The sequence below is a fragment of the Anomaloglossus baeobatrachus genome, chromosome 3 (genome assembly GCF_048569485.1).
Source record: "Anomaloglossus baeobatrachus isolate aAnoBae1 chromosome 3, aAnoBae1.hap1, whole genome shotgun sequence".
Lineage (NCBI taxonomy): Eukaryota > Metazoa > Chordata > Amphibia > Anura > Aromobatidae > Anomaloglossus > Anomaloglossus baeobatrachus.
Genome location: NC_134355.1, coordinates 99,531,883 through 99,556,950, shown reverse-complemented (window position 1 = coordinate 99,556,950; position 25,068 = coordinate 99,531,883). Strand labels below are relative to the sequence as shown.

The window sequence follows — 25,068 nt, the reverse complement described above, 5'->3', positions numbered from 1 at the left end:
TCACACTACGTTTATTTAACATCCGTCCATAACGTTTTTTTAGCGGAAAAGCGGATCCAGTGCAAATGCGTTTTCATTTCAATGCATTTGCAATGGACTCGCGTTAACATGCGTTCACCTGCGTTATAGTGAGGATCCAGCAACTTGCAGTTTTTTAACATGTTTCAAAAACGCTACTTGTATCGTTTTTGAGCTGCGTCCAAATACTGCAAATTGCTGGATCCTAACTAAACAGCACGCAAACGCAGGTGAACGCTGGCGTGCTGATAGGCAGGATCCTGCTTTTGTACTGAGCATGCCCAGAAAGTACTGAGCATGCCCAGAACCAGTCTCGCGTGATCTGTCTCTCTCTCCTCCTCCCTCCCTCACCCTCTCTATCTCTATCTATGTCTTTCCCCCTTCCTCCCCTCCCTCTCTCTCCCACCTGAGAGCTGCGGACACTCGTAACCAAGGTAAATATCGCGTAACCACTTATCTTAGTTACCCGATGTTTACGTTGGTTACGTGTGCAGGCAGCCCGGCTCCTAGCAGCTGCAGACACTCGTAACCAAGATAAATATCGGGTATCCAAGCCCGATGTTTACCTTGGTTACCAGCGTCTGCAGCTGTCAGAAGCCGGCTCCCAGTCTAGTTCCCCTCACTCCCGATCACATGACTCCAATGCCCGCCCCTAAACATCCAGTGACAGGATCCTGCAAAATAACACATGCGTTTGCATGCGTTTTTTGCAGTAAAAGCAGGATCCGCTTTTCCGCTAAAAAAACGTTATGGACGGATGTTAAATAAACGTAGTGTGAAACCAGCCTAATGTGTAAGAAACCCTATTCACATGTAAGAAAAAAAAAAGTCAAATGTCGCGTGTCCAACATAGTAGAAATTTATTGCCAATTTCTCCCATTGCAATCCACAGGTTGTGGCGTGAGTTTTTAGTCTGGCTCTGTGGTGTATTTCTTAGGTATGCCTGAGACACTTACTACAGCCCTACCTTACTAGCCATAGCCTTTCAGTATACTACCAGTGTATAATTTATGCTTTCTTCATTCACATTGAAATCTTGAATAATTTTGCTACATATCAGAAGTTGTGACACAAATCCCAAAAATGTATGAGGCTTATTCCTCATTTTAGGATTGCAGCCAATCAAATCATTCATTTTCCTGCGGCTAACCACATATCCAGGGTAAACAAGAGCAGTATAAATTTAGACAGCTTATTGCTTTTTTTTTTTTGTATGGTGGTTTTTAGCAGTCAGTGCAAGATATGGAGTGACGGATCTGCGGACCACGATAGAATACCTCTGATATAGATGACGTTTTGTGTCTTTGTATGTGAACTTTCTGCTGAGGCCCACGATTCCTCTGTCAGTTATTACAGGTCTGGTTATACTATGTCTAGATCTTGGCCGCTCTCCTCCGTGTAGGTCTCGTGCATTTTCAAAATCAGTAATAAGGAAATAGACCTTGACGAGAGGAGTTGGTATATGACCTTATTGCCTTCCTTACAGGCAGCTTCCTTCCTCATGTTAATGCAAGATAACCGTCAACTGCTTCTGTTTCAGTCTAACCGTTTTCTATTTCCGTTTTGCTGCTTTTTTTGCATCTTCATTTGCACTGATACCCCTGGGGAGACTGTAGATTTTAAGTAAGGAGTCAAAAATCACCATTGTGACTTGCTAAAAAATAATAAAGGTGACATGTTTGGTTTTTTTTTCCTGTAGAGGTCTCTTATCCATCTTTAGCCATATTTTGGGATGTAAAAAAATAAGTTGTTACATTTATCGGTATTTTATTGGAATATTCCAAGGACTAGTGGAGGCCTAAAAAAATGAAAACTTTGTTATCCACCGAGTAAGTGGCAACTTGCTGATCATATGGGTCCAATGCCTGAGACCTCTACAAAAGGGGCACTGTAGAGCCCTGTGGATATGGAGTGGCGGTCATTATTTGCACCACCACTCAATTGTCTCAGACTGGCAAAGATAGTTGAGCGTTGTACTTACCCATCTCCAGCAGTACTGTAGACATTGACACTAGCGATGGTACACAAGCTCAACTGCCAGCCCATTCGATAAGCATGTTACCAGTTTTCTTGTGGATAGGTGATATCTTAAATCCCTAATATAATACCCTTTAAGCACAGACATCTTTCCCTCTTATCCATTTCTTTCTGGCATCAGAGTATTAAGGTGCTTAAACATATTGTCTGAACCTATCTACACTACTCACATAAAGTTAGGGATATTTGGCTTTCAGGTGAAATTTCAGAATAATCCTAAAATGCCCTCTAACCTTCTCAGATTAACTTAATGTGACCTTCTCTAAACTTTTGATTTGCACATGTTCAACTGCTCAATGTTTCGCTACTTTTTGCACAACCTATTCTCTAACCAGGAGCTTAATGGCAAAATTCACAATCTGTGTTTGAGCCATGAAACGCCCAATACATTTCGGGGCTCAGTAGAGTTAGTATTTAAACAGTTCTCCTCATCATGCTGTTCACATTCTGACATCATGAGACCAAGACGACATCTAACAATTGATCAACTCTACATCACCATTGTGAGGCTTCAAACAGGATGTTGTCAGACAGAAGTGGCGACTGATCTTAGAGTGTCACTAGCAGGTAGCAACAGACATACAGAGAGACTGGAAGAGTCACAGAAGGAAGGAAGTGAACGTACTTTGACCACAACTGACACCGATGAGTGCATTATTGTGAACGATGCCCTTCAGAACTGGGTGATAAATGCCACACAACTCCAGGCACGTTTACGGAAGGGGAGAGACACCCAAATGTCACATCAGACTATTCTAAACCATTTACATCAGCGTGGTCTGCGTGTAAAACAATCTGACCACACTACCAGTCACAGGTGTCTTCATCTTGCTGGGCGAGGGACCTGTGGGCCTCAGTGCTGTTCACTGAAATTCGATTTTCTATGAATAGAAATGATGGCCGCCAACTATGTTGGAGACTACGTGGAGAGCGCTGTGCATCAGCCACGGTTGTCACCAGATGAGCCTTTGGTGGTGGTACAGTGTGGGCAGGTGTCTGGTGAATACAAAACTGCCTTACACTTTGTGAATGGTACAGTGACAGCCTACTACTGGAAGATCATCATTAATCCAGTCATTGTGCCTCTGCATGAACAACACAGGACTAATTTCATCATGGACAACAATTCTTCAGGTCATCAAGGTCACATCAATAGGGAACGGCTGCTGGAGACTGGGGCACCTCTAATGAAGTGGCCTGTACCTTCTTCAGACCTGAATCCCATAGAAAACCTATGATATCAGCTGAGTCGCCGTGTAGAGGATCAGAACTCTGTACCCCAGAAGCTCAATGACCTCCGTGCTGCCCTTCAAAAACAGTGGGATGTCTCAGCAGACAATAACTCCACTTGTGAACCGCACGAGATGTCATTGTCAGCTGTAATTGATACTCAAGGCCACATGACAAGTTATTGAGACATTTTGATAATTTTGGGGGGGTATACCAAACAGCTATACAATTTGACTAGAAAACTTTTAGACTGCTGCAGCCACCATTTTGGCCTCTGGCATACTGTTGTGGCTACCGATGGGACATTAGGATTGTTAACAGCTGCTAGTATGATACTAGGGTAGAATAATTGAAATCCAGGCGTAAATTCTTGAGTCATTAAATATAAACATTTATATATCAATCTCCAGTTTTGGCAAAGCAAATAAGAAAAGGCCATTTCCTGGCCCAAGGAGTCATATTCCTAATCTTCTAATAGGCACTTGATAAAAACATGATTCCTTGTAACGGAGCAATGGCAACATAATGTATATAATGTATCATCGTAATAACCGGGCTGGATTCTGAAGTAATTGCTGTGATATTTAGTGAAGAATGAGAATATTTGACATTCTACCTTCCTCCACATGAAATACTTCACCCATGGAAAACGCACGTCCTCTTACCCCTTCGAGTCTGAGCACTGGAGGAAGTGGAGGAATTTCCTTTTGCTATTGCATTTGTTTTCTTGCGCGGCCAACACAATGGAGTTACTGTGCCGCAGTTCATCGGGTAGAATAGTGTTCCATAATGTCAACACATGGCTTGTATGAAAACCCAACATCAACTTTTCTCGTTGAGCCGTGGATCTGAGACGTTTCATATGTTCATGTGATGTAGATGGCTGAGAGAAGTGCAATGGATTCATATTAGGTTTACATGATTTTCTTCTCTGCTTTTTTTTTTTTACTAAGATTTACATTAATGCTCCTGAGTTTCCATGTTTTGAGCTGCTTATATTGTCTTACTGTAGCTGTAAATCGGCAACAAATTATGCGATTTGCATAAAAATGTACTTTTATTAAAAATAAAACATTAAAAACATAATGTCTGAAGTAGACAGACCCCTCAAAGGGTAAATATGTATCAAAAGATTATCATGTTGCGAACACCAGGTCAAAAGATCATGTAACAAGTCACCCCGTATAGAGAAAATTATAGTATGTATATAGATTGAGTACAAATAGTAACACAAGTGTGCGGTTATAAAGATATAATGGCTACAGTAAGCCATAAAACCTAATAATAACAATATACCTACAGGGGAACAGTAGACAAAAGTAATGGCATCCCACACCCTCTCCAACGCACGTTTCGCACTTGTAGCGCTTCTTCCAGGTTCTAGCGCTTCTTTACATCTAAGTGTATTTATTCCCTAATATTGGTTGTGGTTTTGGTGTTGATACTTGCTGTAGCTGTAAGATTACTGAAGAAATATACTAAAGTCAACCATTTAATTAGCCCTGGAACTTGTCTGCTGTGACAACCAGTATGGCTGCCAGGGTTCATCGGGGTGTTCGTCATCTTTACTGTACTGTATGCTTTACATTCACCTAGTTGGGCTTTAGAATGAGAGCGGTTTTATTATACAAGTCTTAAAAAAAAAATAAACTTAGTCCAGCAATACTTTTTTCATTCAATCCATTCCTTCATTACTGAGAAATCGGCACTTTAATTGATATGCATATGTGGCTTGAGAACTTGTTTGTAGGTCTGAAGCCTCTGTCACTCCAGTTCTATTTCCCCGCCAATGCCGATGGCTCCTGTTTGACTGGCTGCCCTTACACTGTGTAATTTCAGGCAAAAGAGCAATCAGTCAAGCATGAGGTGGAGGTACTGGGCGAGCAATAGAGCTGGAGTGACAGAGGCTTCAGATCTATTAATAGCTCTTCAGCCTTTTTTTGATATTGATTCAATCATTCATTTCTCAGTAACAGGGGAATGGACTGTAGAAGTGTTTCAGGACTTGTCTATATTTGTTCATATAGCTTTTTCAAATAGCTTGAGGTATAAAATTCTGCTGAAAGATTTCTCCTAAAGGGTTATCCTTAACTTAAAGAACTCGCCCGTCTCCTGCTTCCCAGCTTAAAGGGGTTGTCCTGTCTATTTCCACAAGTCTGCAGTCATTCTATGTTACTGTAAAGCTGTGAATCCTAACGTCATAGGACCTGTGAGTTGTGAAGATCCACTGGTGTCAAAGCCAGGAACGGCGGTCATGTGGCTGCGAGTATGCGATATGCACACCCCCGGCCAGAAACAGACTAGTTATGCGCTGCCTAAACTCCATACATTGTATAGATCGAGGCCGCGTGCATCTACTGGGGTTCTGAGCAGGAGTCTGTATATCGCATGTCACGGCCATGTGACCGCCGTTCCTGGATCTTACCCTAGAGAATCCTCACATCGTTCAGTGCATGGGATTAGACAAGACAACTCCTTTTAATGCTCAGATGAGATCGAGTGCTTTCATGATTGATTGACAATTTGAGCCAGCGCCACACTTTAGTTGCTGGCCCTAATTGTGTGCTCTCTGGTGTAAGCAGAAGCAGCTTTTTCCTCTGCAGATTCAGAGCAGCACTTACAAGCTCTTTGCTATAGAGTTTGCAAGCGCTCAGTTTCCTGCTTCGGAGACTGGCCACTGCTGATAGACTGCAGCGGTGACCAATAACCTGGATAGCAGGCACTAAACAGAATAGAAAATCCCATCTTTTATAAGAATAGGAAGGATCTTTAATAAGGACTACATTTCCTCACAGGTGGACACCATAATGTATATTACACATAGAGGGTTCTTGCTTGCAGTTGACCCTTAATATTGATGCCCATTTTTCACTTTCTTCTTTCCAGATGAGCGTGAGGCTGTCCAAAAGAAAACCTTCACAAAATGGGTGAATTCACACCTGGCCCGAGTCTCCTGCCGGATTACTGATCTGTACGCAGACCTCCGAGATGGGCGGATGCTTATCAAACTGCTGGAGGTTCTCTCCGGAGAAAGGCTTGTAAGTGATGTCTTTGCAGTAACCTGACATTCTCTATTATTCTCGGTGTAAGTCATTTCTACGCTGGTGTATGAGTTCACATGGGGTTATCAGGAGCTTCATTTCCTTCCCATGCTCAGTACACAGGAATCCGAGGCACGGCGGTTTCTTGCTACACATTTTACGACTTGTTTTCTGCTATAGATGGTGGTTATATATCCGCGTTACTGTCTTCCCTCCATTCATGTGTAATAAGGAGTCATCTGGAAACTTGACATCTAAAATTTAAAGTAAAAGTTTTGCTTTATCTGTAATCCTCCACCAATGCTGGAAACCTCTCGTCATTTAGGTAATGCTGTGATCATATGAAACTTGTGTTAGAACTTCTGACCACCTTTTATGAGCAGCTTTTTCCCCCTTTAAACGCATGTATTTTGGGGCTAGAACAATTTTTGGCAAGTCTGTTTAAAGGGAACATGTCAGCAGATTTGGGACCTATAAGCTGCGGCCACCACCAGTGGCCTCTTATATACAGCATTCTAACATGCTGTGTATAAGAGCCCAGGCCGCTGTGTAGAACAGAAAAATCACTTGATATTAATAATACTTACCTAAACAGTCGCTGCAGTGGAGTTGGGTCATATGGGCCTCGCCGGTGTCGGCGCCTCCTCTTTTGGCCATCTTTGTCATCGTTCTTCTGAAGCCGGGGTGCATGACATGTCTTGCGTCATCCACACTCACCGGCATTGAGGTCCTGAGCAGGGCAGATCAAAGTATTGTAGTGCGCCTGTGCAGCATCGGCGAATGTGTATGACGTAGGACGTGTAATGCACACAGGCTTCAGAAGGAGGACAAAGATGGCCGAAAGAGGAGGCACTGACACCAGAGAACGGAGACACCCATATGACCCATCTCCACCGCACCGACCATTTAGGTGAGTATTAAAGGGATTTTTACGTTCTACACAGAGGCCTGGGCCCACTGGTGGTGGCCGCAGCTTATAGGCCCCAAATCTTCTGACAGGTTCCCTTTAAACAATTTGAATCATTTGTTTTTTACTGATTTTTTTTTTTTCTTTTCTCACATTAAACTTTGATGTGGTCTTATATCAGTCAAGAGGAGCTTTGATATAGATATACAAATTCTCCCAGGGTCACTGACGGAAGAGATCCTTTCACCAAATATTTCAGGTTGACCCGAGCACACCGTTATGTCACATGACCAGAGTCCACACGTCCTGCCATCCGCTACTAACTCCAGTTAATGTTTCCACACTTCTGTGATGTGTAATATATCTTCAGTGCTTATTTAAGCTGCGCACTATGTCTGGCAGGACTTGTGGACTCAGGTCATGTGATCCCATTGACCTCACAGGCCCCTCTGCACTTCCAGGTTTCTCCCCGCTTATAATTGGCCATCATCATGCTGAGAGGAGAAGTATACGCCCCCCAGTGACAACTGCATTATACTACCTTATACTACCCACTTGCACATATACTCTTAACAGCCGCCAATGCGCCCCTTTAAGGGTCCTTATTCCATACTGCTGTTTTACAATGGCGTTAAGGATTAAGTGTATAGCACCACCCCCTTGTCCCGGGCGACATCTGTATATGACCTCATACAGCCCTGTTCGTCAAAAAATGTAAAGCTCTCAGAATTTGGTGATGAAATAACTGTTATAAAAAAGCTTTTTTTTACTGTGTAATAGCAAAATCTAAAACATTAAAGTTGAATCCGGAAGTGTACATACACTATCTAAAAAGACACATCTGCAGGTTTTTCCCATTATTTGACATGAAATCAGAATAAACTTTTCCCAAATGCCAAAATAAAGAGAGAGAATGTTTTAAGGCATTTTTATTACTTGCTGCAAAATCAAGAGTTTACATACACTAAGACTACTATGCCTTTAAAAAATTTTAACCCTTTAGTGACGGAGCTAATTTTCACCTTAATGACCAGACCAAATTTTGCAATTCTGACCAGTGTCACTTCATGAGGTTATAACTCTAGAACGCTTCAACGGATCCCGGTGATTCTGAGATTTGTTTTTTCGTCACATATTGGACTTCATGTTAGTACCAAATTTAGGACAATATTTTTTGTGTTTATTTATGAAAAAAATTGAATATTGGCAAAAATTTTGAAAATTTTGCAATTTTCAACTTTTGAATTTTTATACCGTTAAACCAGAGATTTCTGTGACACAAAATAGTTAATAAATAACATTTCCCACATGTCTACTTTACATCAGCACAATTTTGGGAACAAAATTTTTTTTCGTTATGAAGTTAGAGGGGTTCAAAGTTTATCAGCGATTTCTCATTTTTACATCAAAATTTACAAAACCAGTTTTTTAGGGACCACATCACATTTGAAGTGACTTCAATAGGCCTAGATGACAGAAAATACCCAAAAGTGACACCATTATAAAAACTGCACCCCCCAAAGTACTCAAAACCACATTCAAGAAGTTTATTAACCCTTCAGGTGCTTCACATGAACAAAAGCAATGTGGAATGAAAAAAAGCAAAAATTAAATTTTACCTAAAAATGTTGCTCTAACCCAAATTTATTCACTTTTAGAAGAAATAACACAACAAAATAGACCCCAAAACTTGTTCCCCACTTTCTTATGAGCGCGCCGATACCCCACATGTGGTCAGAAACCTCTGTTTGGACAAATGGGAGGGCTCGGAACAGAAGGAGCAATATTTGAATTTTGGAAAGCAAATTTGGCTGAAATAGATTGCGGGCACCATGTTGCATTTACAGGTCCGCTAAGGTACCTAAACAGAAGAAACCCCTCACAAGTGACACCATTTTGGAAACTAGACCCCTCAAGGCTTCTATCTAGGGGTATAGTGAGCATTTTAGATCCACAGGTACTTCACAGATTTTGTTAACGTTACGTTGTCATATTGAAAATTTTAATAATTTTCTCAAAAATGTTGCTTTAGCATCAATTTTCTCACTTTTTCAAGAGGTAATTCCAAAAATTTGACCTCAAGGTTTGTTAACCACTTTTTTATGAGTGCGGTGATACCTCACATGTGGTCTGAAACCTTTGTTTGGACAAATGGGAGGGCTTGGAACGAAAGGAGCAATATTTGAATTTTGGAAAGGAAATTTGGCTGAAAAAGATTGCGGGCACCATGTCACATTTGGAGGACCCCTAAGGTACCTAAACAGCAGAAACCCCGCACAAGTGACCCCATTTTGGAAACTAGGCCCCTCAAGGAATTTATCTAGATGTTTGGTGAGTACCCTGAACCCCCAGGTGCTTCACAGAATTTTATAACGTTGAGCCATGAAAAAAAAAAAAAAAAATTTTACCACAAAATTGTTATTTCAACCAGGTAGCTTTTTTTTTTACAAGAGTAAAAGGAAAAAATTCAGCATAACATTTATTGTGCAATTTCTCCTGAGTTTGGCGATACCTTATATGTGGTGGAAATCAACTGTTTGGGCGCATGGCAGGGCTCGGAAGGGAAGGAGTGCCATTTGACTGCAAAATTGGCTGGAATCAATAGCGGACGCCAGGTTGCATTTGGAGAGCCCTTGAGGTGCCTAAACAGTGGCTGTCCCCCACAAGTGACTCCATTCTGGAAACAAGACACCTCAAGGCTTTTATCTAGGTGTATAGTGAGCAGTTTGAATCCACGAATACTTCACAGAATTTGATAAGCTTAGGTTGCCATATTGAAAATTTTCATTTTTTTCACAAAAATGTTGCTTCAGCATCAAATTTCTCACTTTTTCAAGAGACAACAACAAACCATGGACCCAACAGGTTTTTATCCAATGTCTTATGAGCACAGGGATACCCCACATGTGGCCAAAAACCTCTGGATAAATTGGAGGGCTTGGAATGGAAGGAGCACCATTTGAATTATGGAAAAGTTGAGATAAATTGCGGGCACCATGTCACATTTGCAGGGCCCCTTGGGTACCTATACATTAGAAACCCCCCACAAGTGACCCCATTTTGGAAACTGGATTTTATTCAGGAGTATAGTAAGCATTTTGAATCCACAGGTACTTCACAAAAATGTTGCTGTAGCAACAAATGTCTCACTTTTAGGCTATGTGGTCATGATCCAGCGACACGGCGTCTAGTACACAGTGTCAGCCTTCCTGCAGAGATGTGAGTGTTGTCCACGGGAGAACGCAGCTGCCCATGCCCACGATTTGGGTTCAGGCCGCTGTGGAGCTCTATGCTACCTGCAGAGAACACTCATCTCCGCAGCATAAATTGACATGTGGAGGCTCGGGAAGCTGCGCCACAGGTCGGTTTATGCTGCGGAGAAGAGAAGCACAGTGGGCATGGGATTTCTAAAAATCCTTCCACTGTGCTTCTACTGCACAACGCAGCGTTATGGACGCAGGGAAAACACTCTGCGCCCAAAACGCTGCAAACCCTGATCGTGGGCACACAGCCTAAAATGCTACAATGGATGAATGGATAGATGTCAAACATATATAACGTCCCACCCCCTGCATATTCTAAGCTGGCGCCCTTTAGTGCCTTTCATGTGGCACTAAAGGGTGCCTAGCCTTGTATTTAGCCCCCCAAAAAATTAATAATTAAAATAAACGACGTGGGGTCCCCCCTATTTTTGATAGCCAGCTAGGGTAAAGCAGACAGCTGTAGCCTGCAAACCACAGCTGACAGCTTCACCTTGGCTGGTGATCAATTTGGAGGGCTCCCCAGGCGTTTTTAAAAAAAAACAAAAAAACGTGGGGTCCCCCCCAAATTAGATCACCAGCCAAGGTGAAGCGGACAGCTGGGGTCTGGTATTCTCAGGGTGGGAAGAGCCATGGTTATTGGACTCTTCCCAGCCTAAAAATAGCAGGCCGCAGCCGCCCCAGAAGTGGCGCATCCATTAGATGCGCCAATCCTGGCGCTTCGCTCCAGCTCATCCCGCGCCCTGGTGCGGTGGCAGACGGGGTAATATATGGGGTTGATACCAGCTGTAATGTCACCTGGCATCAAGCCCTGGGGTTAGTGATGTCACGGCATCTGAACAGATACCCGACATTACTAACCCAGTCAAGTAATAGAAAAAAATAAAGACAAAAAAAAAATTTATTTGAAAAAAAAACTCCCCGAAACATTCCTCTTTTACCAATTTATTGAAAATAAATAAATTTCGGTCGCTGTAATCCATTTTGGAGGTCCCGCGCCGACTCTGGATCTTCTAGAATATGGGGGGCACGTTCAGGGAACGTATCCCCCATTTTCTGGAAGAGCAAGCTCTCCATGAGCAGTGTGGGTGCAGTAATCTGAGAATACTGCACTCACACTGCCCCGGTCCAACCTAGGGCAGAGTGACCTGCAGTAACCTCATTCTAGAATATGAGGGGCACGCTCACAGAACGTACCCCCCATTTTCTAGAACAGCAGTCTCTCCATGTGAGGAGTGTGACTGCAGATTACCGCACTCACCCTCCCCCGGTCCACAGTGGAGTAGCCTGTGCAGTAGCGACGTCAGCAGGATCCCTGCTTGCAGGGATCCAGCTGACAGCCGCTGTCTGCGCATGCGCCGTCAGCTTTCAAGAAGGAGGCGGCGTGCTGTGATCGCGGGGCCGGAGCAGGAGCACCAGCAGCCAGGTAACGTAAAACCGGGGGCTGGGGGGGGGCGACGGCGACGGCGGGACCTGGGGACAACTTTCTGCCGCATGTGACGTGTCACATGCGGCAGAAAGTGCAGGATGAATGCGGCCGCCATCTTCCACGCTCCGGAGGGGGGAGGGGGGAGGGGGGAGGCGGCTCTGGAGACCGGAGGGGGCTCCGGGGACCAGAGATCTCCGGTGGACCGGAGGAGGGGTCAGGGGGAGGACATTTCCCTCCGATCTGAAATGTTTGATCATTTCAGATCGGAGGGAAATGAGTGCAGAGCCGGCGGCGGCGGGAGTTTTCAGCGCGCGTCGGCGCCATCTTGGATTTTCCGGAGGGGGGGTAGGGGTGGTGGGGGGACTCTCCGGTACCGGGGGCTTTGGGGGCACTAAGGGCTCATATTTATTTCTCATCTGACATGTTTGATCACGTCAGATGAGAAATAAATCAATTTTACCGGCCATTTATTTTTTTTTAATGTTGTCGCCGGTATAACGGTGTATACCGGCGATCGCATTAACGGGGTCCAAAAAAAACACCCCGATTCATAATCTTGGGGGTCTCAGCTACCTCCGGTAGCTGAAACCCCCGAGATTTTTCGTCACTGGGGGGCGCTACAAGCTTTTTCCGGCCTGACGTCTCAAGACGTCGGAACAGAATAAGTACCCTGTTTTTCCGACGTCTTGAGACGTTAGGCCGTCGCTATGGGGTTAAACAGCCCATATGATGTCATGTCTTTGGAAGCTTCTGATAGGTTTATTGGCAACATCTGAGGTAATTAGAGACACACCTGTGGATGTATTTTGATGCACAACTGAAACACACTGCTTCTTTATGTAGCATCAGGGGAAAGTGAAAAGAAATCAGCCAAGATCCCAGGAAGAGAGTTGTTAAAACTAGGGAAATAGGGTCTTACCTGGTAGATACCAGGGAGAAAAATAAAGAATAAAACTCACCTTGTTCGGTTGCGAGAGTCACAACCCCTGTAACAGGCACAAAACACTGTCGGCTGCCGCAGCCCCACGTGGAGATCACATCAGAATGGAGAGATTAATCAACATTACCTTTTAGTTATGTTGATGGTTTCTGTCCTGATGGACAGAGAGCTCTCTGAAACATGACCTGAATAAAGAATTATTTCAAATCAACCATTTGATTAGTCTGTCCATTCTGATAGGAAGACAATTGTAGACTTGTACAAGTTTGGTTCATACTGGGGTGCAACTTCCAGATACCCAAAGGTGCTTTGTTCATCTGTACAAACATTTACACGCAAGTACAAACAAGATGGGAATGTCCAGCCATTATACCGCTCAGGAAAGGAGACAGTTTGTGTACCAGAGATGAACGTTCTTTGGTCAGACGTGCATATCAACCCAAGAACAAATGCAAAAGACCTTGTGAAGGTGCTGACGGAAGCTGGTAAGATTGTGTCACTATCAACAGTGAAATGAGATCTGTATCAACATGCGCTGAAAAGCCACTCTGCCAGGAAGAGGCCATTACTCCAAAAGAAACCTTAAAAAAAGCCAGATTAATGTTTGCAAATGCACACCGGAATAAAGACTTTATATTTTGGAGACATCCTGCGGTCTGACAAAACTAAAATTGTTTGCAGGAGACATGGAGAAGCTTTAACCCCTTCACGACTGCGGGCAGTAAAATTACGTCCTATTTTAATGTGACTTAACGACCAGGGACGTAATTTTACGGCCTTACCTTCATTTGATTGCCGTGGCCATAGCAACGGCTTTCAAATGATGTCCCCTGCTGTTTCTTACAGCAGGGGACCTTTGCTTGACCCAAGGGGGGGTGGCATCGCCACCCCCTATCGACGATCGATTTGATTGGCTGTTCAAATCTGAACCGCCAACCACATCGTTCGCAATAATTTCGGCAAAAATAATGCCTGAATTAGTGCGATACTGTGAGATCCGGCTATGATCTGCTCTAGCAGCTTCAACAAATCACAGCCGGAGCTCTAAAATGTCGCCCCCAGCTGCAGCACTGATTGGAGCGATCGTGCTATGACGCGCAATCGCTCCAATCAATGTGCAGTGGGGCGGTCTGATCTGCCGGTGGCCGCCCTCCCCAGGCCTGTGCTGGCCTGCGAGCCCTCCCCCAACATGTCTGCAGCGTGCAGTGGCTGGTACTTGTGGTACCACGCCACCGCTGCTGCCGCTGCCGTAGCTGACGTCACCGCTCCTACTGCATGTGAGTACTGTGCTCACCTTGCAGCCCGTGCGCGCTCCCGTGGTGCCCCGTGCGCGCTCCCGTGATGGCCCCTGCGAGTGCCCCCCTGCGATCTGGCCCCCCCCACGCCCCGATCTGCCCCCCCCGACATCGCGATCTGCTCCCCCCGCGATCTGACTACCTCTCCCATTATCTCTATTCTGCAGCTCCCTCTCCGGTCTCCCTCTCCGCTCTCCCTCTCCCTCTCCGCTCTCCCTCTCCGCTCTCCCTCTCCGCTCTCCCTCTCCGCTCTCCCTCTCCGCTCTCCCTCTCCGCTCTCCCTCTCCGCTCTCCCCCTCCGCTCTCCCCCTCCGCTCTCCCCCTCCGCTCTCCCCCTCCGCTCTCCCCCTCCGCTCTCCCCCTCCGCTCTCCCCCTCCGCTCTCCCCCTCCGCTCTCCCCCTCCGCTCTCCCCCTCCGCTCTCCCCCTCCGCTCTCCCCCTCCGCTCTCCCCCTCCGCTCTCCCCCTCCGCTCTCCCCCGTCTTCACTGGCTCGTCCGAGGTCTTAACTGGCCCGATCACCTCTGCCTCCATCGCTGGGTCCTTCCTGGGCATTCTGCTGATCTGCCCAACGTCCTGCCTGCTGCTCCTGTAAAGCTGTTCCTCCTGCAGCTCTTCTGGTCAGTGATCCTCTGGGTACTGGGAGTATAACTTTTTTTTTTCTTTCTGTATCCCCTGTCCATTTTTACACCTCATCCGTCCGTGCGTCCCACCGAGCGCTGATCAGGAATGCAGATAACTGATCGGCATCCCTGCTCAATTTTTGGCGTGACTTTTTTTTTTTTTTTCCGTATCCCCGACGCTTTTTGTATCGCATCCGACCGTGCGTCCTGCAGCGGCCGATTAGTGCACCTCGTCTGTGCGTTTGAAAAGTCAAATGGCGTTCCTTCTCTTCTGAGCCCTGCCATGCGCCCAAACAATTACTTTCCACCACATATGAGGTATCTACGTACTCAGGAAAAATTGCACAATATGTTCTATGGCGCAGTTTTTCCTGATACCGTTGTAAAAAAAAAAAAATACCTGATTGATGCTAAAAATTTGTGGTTAAAAAAAAAGTAATTTTCACGGTTCAACGTTATCAACTTCTGTGGAGCCCCTGGGGGTACAAGGGGCTCACCAAATATCTAGATAAATTCCTTGAGGGGGTCTAGTTCCAAAGTTGGGGTAATTTGTGGGGGAGCTCCACTGTTTAGGCACCATAGGGGGTCTCCAAACGTGACATGGCGTCCACTAATGATTCCAACCAATTTTGCTGTCAAATGGCGTTCCTTCTCTTCTGAGCTCCGCCATGCAACCAAACAATTACTTTCCACCACATATGAGGTATCTGCGTACTCAGGAGAAATTGCACAATACGTTTTATGGTGCATTTTTTCCTGATACCCTTGTGGAAAAAAAGCTACCTGGTTCGAGTGACAGTTTTGTGGTGAAAAAAAAAAATTGTATTACTGGCTCAACATTATCAACTTCTGTGGAGTCCCTTGGGGCTCGCTAAACATCTAGATAAACTCCTTGAGGGGTCTAGTTTCCAAAATGGGGTCACTTGTGGGGGAGCTCCACTGTTTAGGCACCATAGGGGGTTTCCAAACGTGTCATGGCGTCTGCTAATGATTCCAACTAATTTTGCTTTCAAATGGCGTTCCTTCTCTTCTGAGCCCCGCCATGCACCCAAACAATTACTTTCCACCACATATGAGGTATCGCCGTACTCAGGAAAAAATGCACTATAAATTTCATGGTGAGTTTTTTCCTGATACCCTTGTGAAAAAAAGCTACCTAGTTGAAGCAACAGTTTAGTGATAAAAATTTTATTTTTTTCTTTTCACGGCTCAACGCTATAAACTTCTGTGAAGCCCACAGGGTTTCAAAGTGCACATCAAACATCTAGAAAAATTATTTGAGGGCTCTAGTTTCCAAAATGGGGTCACTTGTGGGGAAGCTCCATTATTTAGGCAACTCAGGGGGTCTTCAAACCTGACATGGCGTCCGCTAATGAGTGCAGCTAATTTTGCACTCAAAAATTCAAATGGTGCTCCTTCCCTTTCGACCTCTGCCGTGCGCACAAACAATTGATTTTTACCACATATGGGGTATCAGCGGACTCAGGAGAAAATGCACAATACATTGTAGGGTGCACTTTCTCTTTTCTCCCTTGTAAAAATGAAAATTTTATGGCTAAAGTAACATTTTTGTGTTAAGTAAAATTTTCATTTTTTTCCTTCCACATTGCTTTGGTTCCTGTGAAGCACCTAAAGGGTTAATAAACCTCTTGGATGTGGTTTTGAGCAGTGTGAGGGGTGCAGTTTTTAGAATGGTGTCACTTTTGGGTATTTTCTGTCACCTCGGCCTCTCAAAGTCACTTCAAATGTGATGTGGTCCCTAAAAAAATTCTTTTGTAAATTTTGTTGGAAAAATGAGAAATTGCTGATGACCTTTGACCCCTTCTAACTTCCTAACGAAAAAAAATTTGTTTCGAAAATTGCGCTGATGGAAAGTAGACAAGTGGGAAAGTTTATTAACTATTTTGTGTGACATATCTCACAGATTTATGGGCATACATTTTCAAAGTTTGAAAATTGTGAAATTTTCATAGTTTTCGCGAAATTTTCAAAATTTTCACAAATAAACGCAAAAAATATCGGCCTAAATTTACCACTGACCTGAAGTACAATATGTCACGAAAAAACATCTCAGAATTGCCAGGATCCGTTGAAGCGTTCCAGCGTTATAACCTGTCAAAGTGACACTGGTCAGAATTGCAAAAAATGGCCCGGTCATTAGGGTGTTTTAGTGGCCGGGGGTGAAGGGGTTAAAGCCTATGAACACCATACCGACTGTGAAGCACAGAAGTGGCAGCATAATTTTGTGGACTTGTTTTGCTGCAGGAGGGACTGGTATACTATAAATATGGCATCATGAGGAAAGATTGGGGCAATACTGCAGCAACATCTCAACACATCAGCCAGGAACTTAAAGCTTGGGCAGAAATGGGTCTTCCGAATGGACAATGACCCGGCAGCATACTGCCAAACTGGTTACAAAGTGGCTTAAGGATAGCAAAACAAATGTTTTGGAGTGGCCATCACAAAACCCTGATCTCAGTCCTATTGAAAATTTATGGGCAAAGCTGAAAAGGCAGGTGTGAGCAAGACGACCTACCAACATGGCTCAGTTACACCAGTTCTGTCAGGAGGAAAGAACCCAAATTCCTACCAACTACTGTGAGAAGCTCGTGGAAGGATATCCAAAACATTTCACCCAAGTCATAGCGTTTAAGGGTAATGGTACCAAATACTAAGGAAATGTATGTAAACTTTTGACTTTGCAGAAAGTAATAAAAATGACTTAAAACATTCTGTCTCTCTCATTATTCTGGCATTTGGCAAATATAAATTTTTTTTGGTTCCTAATTGACTTAAAACGGGAAAAGTTTATTCTGATTTCATGTCAGATAGTGAGAAAAACCTGCAGATGTGTCTTTATAGAGAGTGGAGGGAAACTTCTGGTTTCAACTCTAAATCTGGTACCGCTGTAATTGCACCGACCCCGAGAATAAATTTGTTCTATTACGAATTCTACATGGTGAACCATGCTAAAATAAGTATTCTTGTACTGTTGTCTGTTTGTTAATTCTACCTCCCAGAAATCGGAATAAGGCTTGGTTCACATTTATCCTGCGCTCTTATCGGGGTTTCCGTGTGAATCCCAGAAACCCCGATTCAGACAAAACCCACCAATGGAACCACTCACTATGAGGCAGATGGAGACACTTTGCACTCTGGTCTATTTTCTAACACTGTCCCATCTTTTTAGCACACAAGTGTGGATGACCACAGTTCTGTGTCTGCCTAAAAAGATGGATACCACCGGAACAGGCTCCAAATGGATTCCAAAGTGTCTGTCTCCTTGGCTCACTATAGTGAGCAGTTTCGTCTGGCTAGTATTTATGGGGGATTTATATCCCAACGTAAGTGCTCCATGTAGAACACAAGAGTGTGATGCCAGGCTTCTATGTAAAGTGTTACCAAAAATGTTCTGTACCCCAAAATGTTACCAAGAAAGCCACTAATTTATCCCACGCAAAACCAACTCCCACTGGTGTCCGTCATCTGTCACTAAGAATATAGGGGGCTTCCACATTACTGGTAGAACAAAGACTGAAAAACCCCTCAAGTAAAATCCAGTGACATTTGTGCTCCCAAATCCAAATACCCCTTCATTCTGAGCCCTCTGTGCCTAAACCGCAGTACGCAGCCACGTATTTGGCATCATTGTAATGGGGAGAGCCCAATTAGCAATTTATGGAGTGTGTGTTGCCAGAAGGACAAACTGGACACAATGTATGGGCACAAGGCTGACTTCTTTGTAATTCTCCAGAACAAAAGCGTGGCGTGGATGTTACAGAATAGTCACTGCAGCTGTAGATGAATTCACGGAGATGCAATTTCTCCATAGGGGTCATTTTGGGTTTTTGTTTCTGCCGTGTGGCCAAACAATAGTTTGGAAAGCTGCAAGAAAAGCTGATGTGCAAAAAATTGGATCACCGAGGTAATAAGTATATACGATCTTTTATTGACCAAAAAAGTCAAAATGACTCAAATTAAAGCCATTTAAAAAGCACTATAACTGGTACAAATAAACAGTGAGTGAATGAGCGCTAACACCCACACTCCAGCCCCTAGAGTATAAGAACAAACTTCACCAAAGGCTGTCAGATCAAACAGATGTAAAATTGATTAACATATCATGCATGACAGTGGGCAAACAAAGCAGGTGACCCATATAATGTAAGCAAGGTAAAGCCACAAAAATGCAGGTATATAAATCGTCACTGAATACAAAGGTGAAAACCTCACCTAATGAAGCTGAAACGCAATAGTGTGAGCATAAAGCCTACAGTAAACCATGGTGGAAGGTTAGGTGAGCAGAATCATCAAAAGGGTGGACCTCACGAGTATTGCCACGCTGAGAAAGTGTTTCCCTTAAGGGTAAAAAAAAGTGGCACTTTTCTGCTTTTTAGTCACCTTAGGCGCCTTCAATCTATTTCAGCCAAATTAGTGTTCCAAAATTCAAATGGCGCTCCTTCCTTTCAGAGTCCTCCCGTTTGCCAAAACAGAGGTTTCTGACCACATGTCTGGTATTAGCACACTCAGAAAAAATTGTTTAAAAAAAAAAAATAGTCCAATTTGGGTAGATGCCATGGTTTGACCGCCTGTTATTACATTTTAATGCAATGTTGTGGCATCCCAAAAAAATGTAGTTCTGACATTTTAATTTTTTTTTTTTTTTCTTGCTACACCGTGTACCGATCAGATTATTTTATTTTGATCGGGCATTTATGAACACTGTGCTACAAAATGTATATTTTTTGTTATTTTTAATGGGGCAAAAGATGATTTGAACTTTTTATTTATTTTTTTTCATATTTTTAAAACTTTTTTAAACACTTTTTTTATTGATTTTATTAGTCCCCTTAGGAGACTTGAAGCCTGCACTATCCAATCACTTCTACTGTTCAGAGCGATGCTTCAGTACCACTCTCATCAGCAGAAATGCTGTTCTCCTTTAAAGTGCCAGCATTCACAGGAAGTGAGTCCTCACAGCAACAGGGGTCATCAGCTAAACATTTTTTCCTCGTTTTGCACTACAATATGGGGCAGATTGAATAGTGTCATTAAAAAGTTCAACTTGTCCCACAAAAAAAAACCCAAGCCCTCATATTGTCTATATTGACAGAAAAATAAAAACATTATGGCTCTTGGAAGGAGAGGAAAAAAAAACTACAACCAAAAACGGAAACTCGACCTGGGGTGAAGGGGTTAAAGTTAGCTCATTAGGTGCCTAATTTGATTACTAATCCCCCAACGAGGAGGCGAGAAACAAAAACAACGTCCACTCTGCAGCCATTATAAAATGATGTGCCCGTGCTCAATTTGGTGAAAGGCCCTCTCTTCTGCAGACACTGTGCACCATCGGCTATAGAAGGGAAATGGTGGAACATTTTTTTTAAAAAAAAATTGCCCCAAATACATAGAAGTTTAAAGAAAAGAAAATGTCATCAAGATGGAAAACTTTTTATTTGCAGCAATTGCCTTTCATCATCTTTGTGTAAACTCAATAGGCCACGTTCCCCTTAGTAAGCATAATGGAAAATAGATGGAAAATTGAGCGTATCCCAAATTGTAATCCTATAATCTTCAGAATTGTACCATAATTTAGCTTAAATTAGTCAACCAAGGTAAGCCAACTACGGTAATTGTTAAACTTGCACTTAAAAAGTCTAAGGGACTTGTTCATACATTACATTTTTGCCACATTTTTTTTTTTTTTTGCCATGGAAAAAAATGCAGCATTTTACAGTACCAGCAAAATGAATGTGATATTTCTGAAATCTCAGGCATACGCGGCTTTTTATTTTTAGTAAGGAGGTTTTCCCAATATGAACTATATAGTTATAGAACTGCAATCCATTGGCCTGAGTAGAAGACCTGAACTCCCCCCTGCATCTTCCAAAAATTATCTCATATAATTCCAGCATACAGCGCGATCCGGGCCAATGGACGTCTTTTTTTTTTTTTCTTTTTTCTTTTCTTTGTGCCTTCCTCCTATGTGCAGAATCACCGTCCTCCTGACTTGATTCATTGCTGTTAATCTTGTACCTGCGCAATTAAAACGCAGGCGCTCTATGCTCTTCCCTTTTATGCAGAGCAAAGTCATATATTGTGCGTGTGCCGGCACTGTCTTCACTTGTGAGTTAATAGATGTTGACATTATTCCGCCGAGAAAAGACAAAAGACGCCCATTGGACTGGACCACACTGTATGTCAGATTTATATAAGGTATTTTTTGGGCATTTTGCAGGGGTAGTCCAAGGCTTAGATTAGGCCGATGGGCTGTAGTAATACAGTTGAACCTCACTTAATGAGTAACCCAGTTAGCGAGTATTTCGCTTAACGAGCAAAGCTTGCTGTAAATTTGTAACTTTGTTTAAGAGCAAGCTTTGCTGTATGAGCAAAATACTCACCGCACACACTTCCGGTTCCGTACATCATCCACTGCGTTCTAACCCACTGTTGCAGTACACATAAGCAGGCACAAACATGCATGCACGCGCGCACACGTTATGCTCAGCTTGCCTTCCGTTCCCTTGCCGGCCTCCTGGAATTTGCAGTTCGCCCGTACAGGCTGTGTATCGGGTAACAATCGCCACCGATGCCTGACCTTCCACTGCCAGCGCGCTTATGTCAAAGGCAGGAGCCGCTTGCCTCTGATTGGCCAGCATGCTGTCTTTGAGTAGCGGCTGACAGGGGAAGTTCCTCCTCCGTCGCGATGCTTGCCGATACACATCCTGTAGCGGTGAACTACAAGCACCATGAGGCCGGCGATGGAACAGAAGGTACACATTATGCTTACCTTGCCTTCCATTCCATAACCAGCCTCATGGTTCTTGTAGTTCACCACTACAGGATGTGTATCCAGTAACCATCGCGACGAGGGAGGAACTTCCCCTGTCGGCCGCTACTCAAAGGCAGCGCGCTGGCCAATCAGAGGCAAGCGGCTCCTGCCTTTTGATGTCAGCGCCCTGGGAGTGGAAGGTCCAGCATCGGTCGCGATGGTTACCCGATATTATACATCCTGTACCGGTGAACTGCAAGATCCAGGAGGCCAGCGAGGGAACGGAAGGTAAGGTGAGCATAACTTGTGTGTGTGTGTGTGTGTGTGTGTGTGTGTGTGTGTGTGTGTAGAATGGGACATTTAACAAGTTGTGGAACGAATTGTCTGCATTTCCTATGGGAAATATTGCTTTGCTGAACGAGTAACTTGGTTAACAAGCACACTCCCAGAATGGATTGTTCTCGTTGACAAAGGTTCCACTGTATAAAGGTGGTGGCTTTATAATGAGAAAACCTGATGACTGGTTTGTTCTTGCTCCCCTTCCGCATAGACTAGGACCTCATATTTGTGTGGTGCCCCTGGGGCTCCAGTCACCACAGAGTACTGCACCTTATTTAAGGTGCGGTATTCGCCTCAGGTAAGGACTGGGTTAATCACCGGTATTTCACATTAACACTTTACATACTGTCAGGTGCCTTCCCGCTGGGAGGATGGCCCAGGGTAGAAAGGGGGGTGGCCATCACGAAGCATGGGACTTTCCAGGTCACTGAAGCCAGACACCTGGGGGGCGGGTTCCACTTGGGGTAGAAGTAGGAGCAACTTCACACAATCTTTAGTCAGTCTACCCAGGACTTCAGTTCTGGTAACAAGACACCATCACCTTCTTCCTTTTTTTATCTCTTGCGGGGCCTGTGGCTTGGAGTGGAACGCTCAGCCCGGGTTCATCACTACTGGAGGGGAAACTCTTAGAAAGGACCTTTTCCAAACATCGGTGGCTTCTTCCAACTTATCCAAGGTCAACGGGGACCATCACAGCGGGTGACCGGTACTACCCGGGCACGCTGCATAACAGTGAGTAAAAGAACCTGGAACAGCAGCATCTGACTCACTTATTACCGGCGACATTGCACGGGCGCCAACGGCCCCCACCACCACTATAGCCCTAATCATCCTCCCTGGGGCCCGCTCCACCTGTGAGGATCGAAATCATCTTTGCTGCTACAACCATCCACCCTGGAGGACAGCGACAGCAGCGACTGCAAATTCTCTGGCCGCATACCTTAGGGTGGCGTCACGACAACAACCTCCTATCTACCCCTTTTATTGTGGACACCTCGGGCACGAAACCGGGCAGACCACAGCGACATCTCAGACCTCCACACCGGCCCGGTGATGAGTAATAGGTACCAGACCGAACCTGAACTCCCTGCCCCCCTGGGTTCCACATTTGTAGATGAAAAGTCGAGTTTGTCCATAAATTGGTGACCAGTTTCCTCAGTGATTAGCTGTAATTTATAAGAACCTGGCAATAGGAAATTTGACCCAGTTGAAGTGGCTCATATTCCCTCCACATTTCCTTTTAGCTGCTGTGAGGTAGATGGCATAAAGTGAACCTCCGTATTCCAATCTTTTAGAAACGCAATATACCTGCATATAAATGGCATTTAATTCCTGCTTACCCAGTTTTAATGGAGCAGGGGCTACAAGGAGGAAAAAGTTTTATTCTCCCTGCAGCCACTTTCTTCTATCCGCTAGGGCGGTGCAGGAAATGGTCACCGCACAATATATAGTGCATGTGCTGTTGTCACACTCCTGTACTTTGATAGCCTGCTTTGCACACATACTCCGAACACACGCTGCAGAGTAGGCTGTCAAAGTGGTGGAGCTAATATTGAAGAGACTGTGACCACTTTTTGCGCCGTCCTGAGGACTAAGCGAATGGCTAGCAGAAGTCATTTTCCCTTGTAGCCACTGCTTCACTATTCAGGATTTAAACACCACTATTTACCTGCAGACTCCCCCTATATGTGCAGGGGAATCATGTTTCTGGATGTGATGGGTGCTCTTTAAACTTTAATGTCATTGTTGGCCGTTACTTTCCTATCTGATGTGAGCAATGTGCAGTACAGATGGGGTGATAGCTCATTTGTTTACTGCCTTAACAAAATATAAGCTGCCAGAAACTACACCTGTATTCCGCAGGCATTAGGTCTGTTTTTTTGGGGAGGTTTATACACGCAGGAGCAAAGTCTATAGATGACAAGCATTTGGGTCTATCGGAGGGACTTGGGACCCAGACCTGAGGCTCATTTCAGTCCCTGCTACACTTTAGAAACTCCGTGTTCAAATTAATCATTGGACATTCCTCCTTCTTCCAACATCATCTGTCGGGGTACGTCGGGAGGACCCCATACACGTAAGGTGGACGGACAGTGTACGGGCTTTACCAAGTGTCATCAGCTTGGGATGTCTTTACTGTTCCATGAAGAAACTGAAATGAAGAGTTCCCATACCCTGGAGTGGCTTTTTGTTTGCATTTGGATGATTAGTAGAGTTAATTTTGTCCTGCAGATCTTATAAAGAGGCTTCAGTAATTTAGGGTCTGACCGGTCATTACAAGCTCTGAGTGAAAGGGACATTGTTCATTGTATACTAACAAACATCTATTATGGCCCTGGTATTTCTGGATAATGTGCAGCTTCAGAGACACATGATCGATCCTGCACAGAGCCCTCAGTGACTCCAGAACGCCCCTCATACACCACCTATTAGTCCAGCAGTGGAGAAGGTTCATGTCCTCCTAAAGGAGAGGGTTACCCAGTACACCGTCATTTTGTGAGAGTTGTTTGCCCGGATCGCTATGCAACAGGAATGCATTGTGAAAGATAGCGCTGTTATCAGTGGGTGTGTAGTGTCTACACAATGAAGGCATTATTCATCATCTCCAGACATGTACTGCACCACACACGGAAGTTATTATGCCTGAGATCTGGCTGACGCTAGAATATTGATAGGTGGATTGTGATTTGTGTCCATAGGCAATCCCGACACTGTGTATTGCACCAGTCTATGTAGAGGTACCCATTTTGCCTCTCTGAACCAGTACAAGTAATTACTCCGGATCAGTAAAAAATCCATTACCTCTGGCATTACTCGACTTATGTGATGAATAAATGTAAATTATAGGATGGCGAAACGCGTCATCACTAGTAGGCTACGGCTACATGCGCACGCTGCATATTTTTGTGTTCACAAACTGCAGCCAAAACTGCACCTTGTCAGAGAGAGCCTGGAAATGTCACAAAAAATGCTTGTAATTGTAGGTGCGTTTTTGCTGCATTTTCGGTGTTTTTCACACCCTGCGTTTTTGCTGCGTTTTTTGTGACAAATGTTGACAAAAATGCAGGAAGAATGAACATGCTGCATTTTGTCACAAACTTTTGACAAATAAAACGCTGACAAATAAACTGCAACGTGCGCATGACAAATCTGACTTCTCATTGACTTTGCTAGGA

The 25,068-nt window shown here is 44.3% G+C and overlaps 1 protein-coding gene across 2 annotated transcripts in view; it reads left to right on the top strand.

Moving 5' to 3' along the window:
* Positions 1-25,068, top strand: part of SPTBN1 (spectrin beta, non-erythrocytic 1) — a 298,238-nt gene that overhangs the window by 145,798 nt on the left and 127,372 nt on the right. For both annotated transcript variants that reach the window (XM_075339341.1, XM_075339342.1), the window contains one exon: positions 6,172-6,323. In XM_075339341.1, coding sequence (XP_075195456.1) covers positions 6,172-6,323 — 152 coding nt within the window. The remainder of the gene's footprint in view (positions 1-6,171; positions 6,324-25,068) is intronic.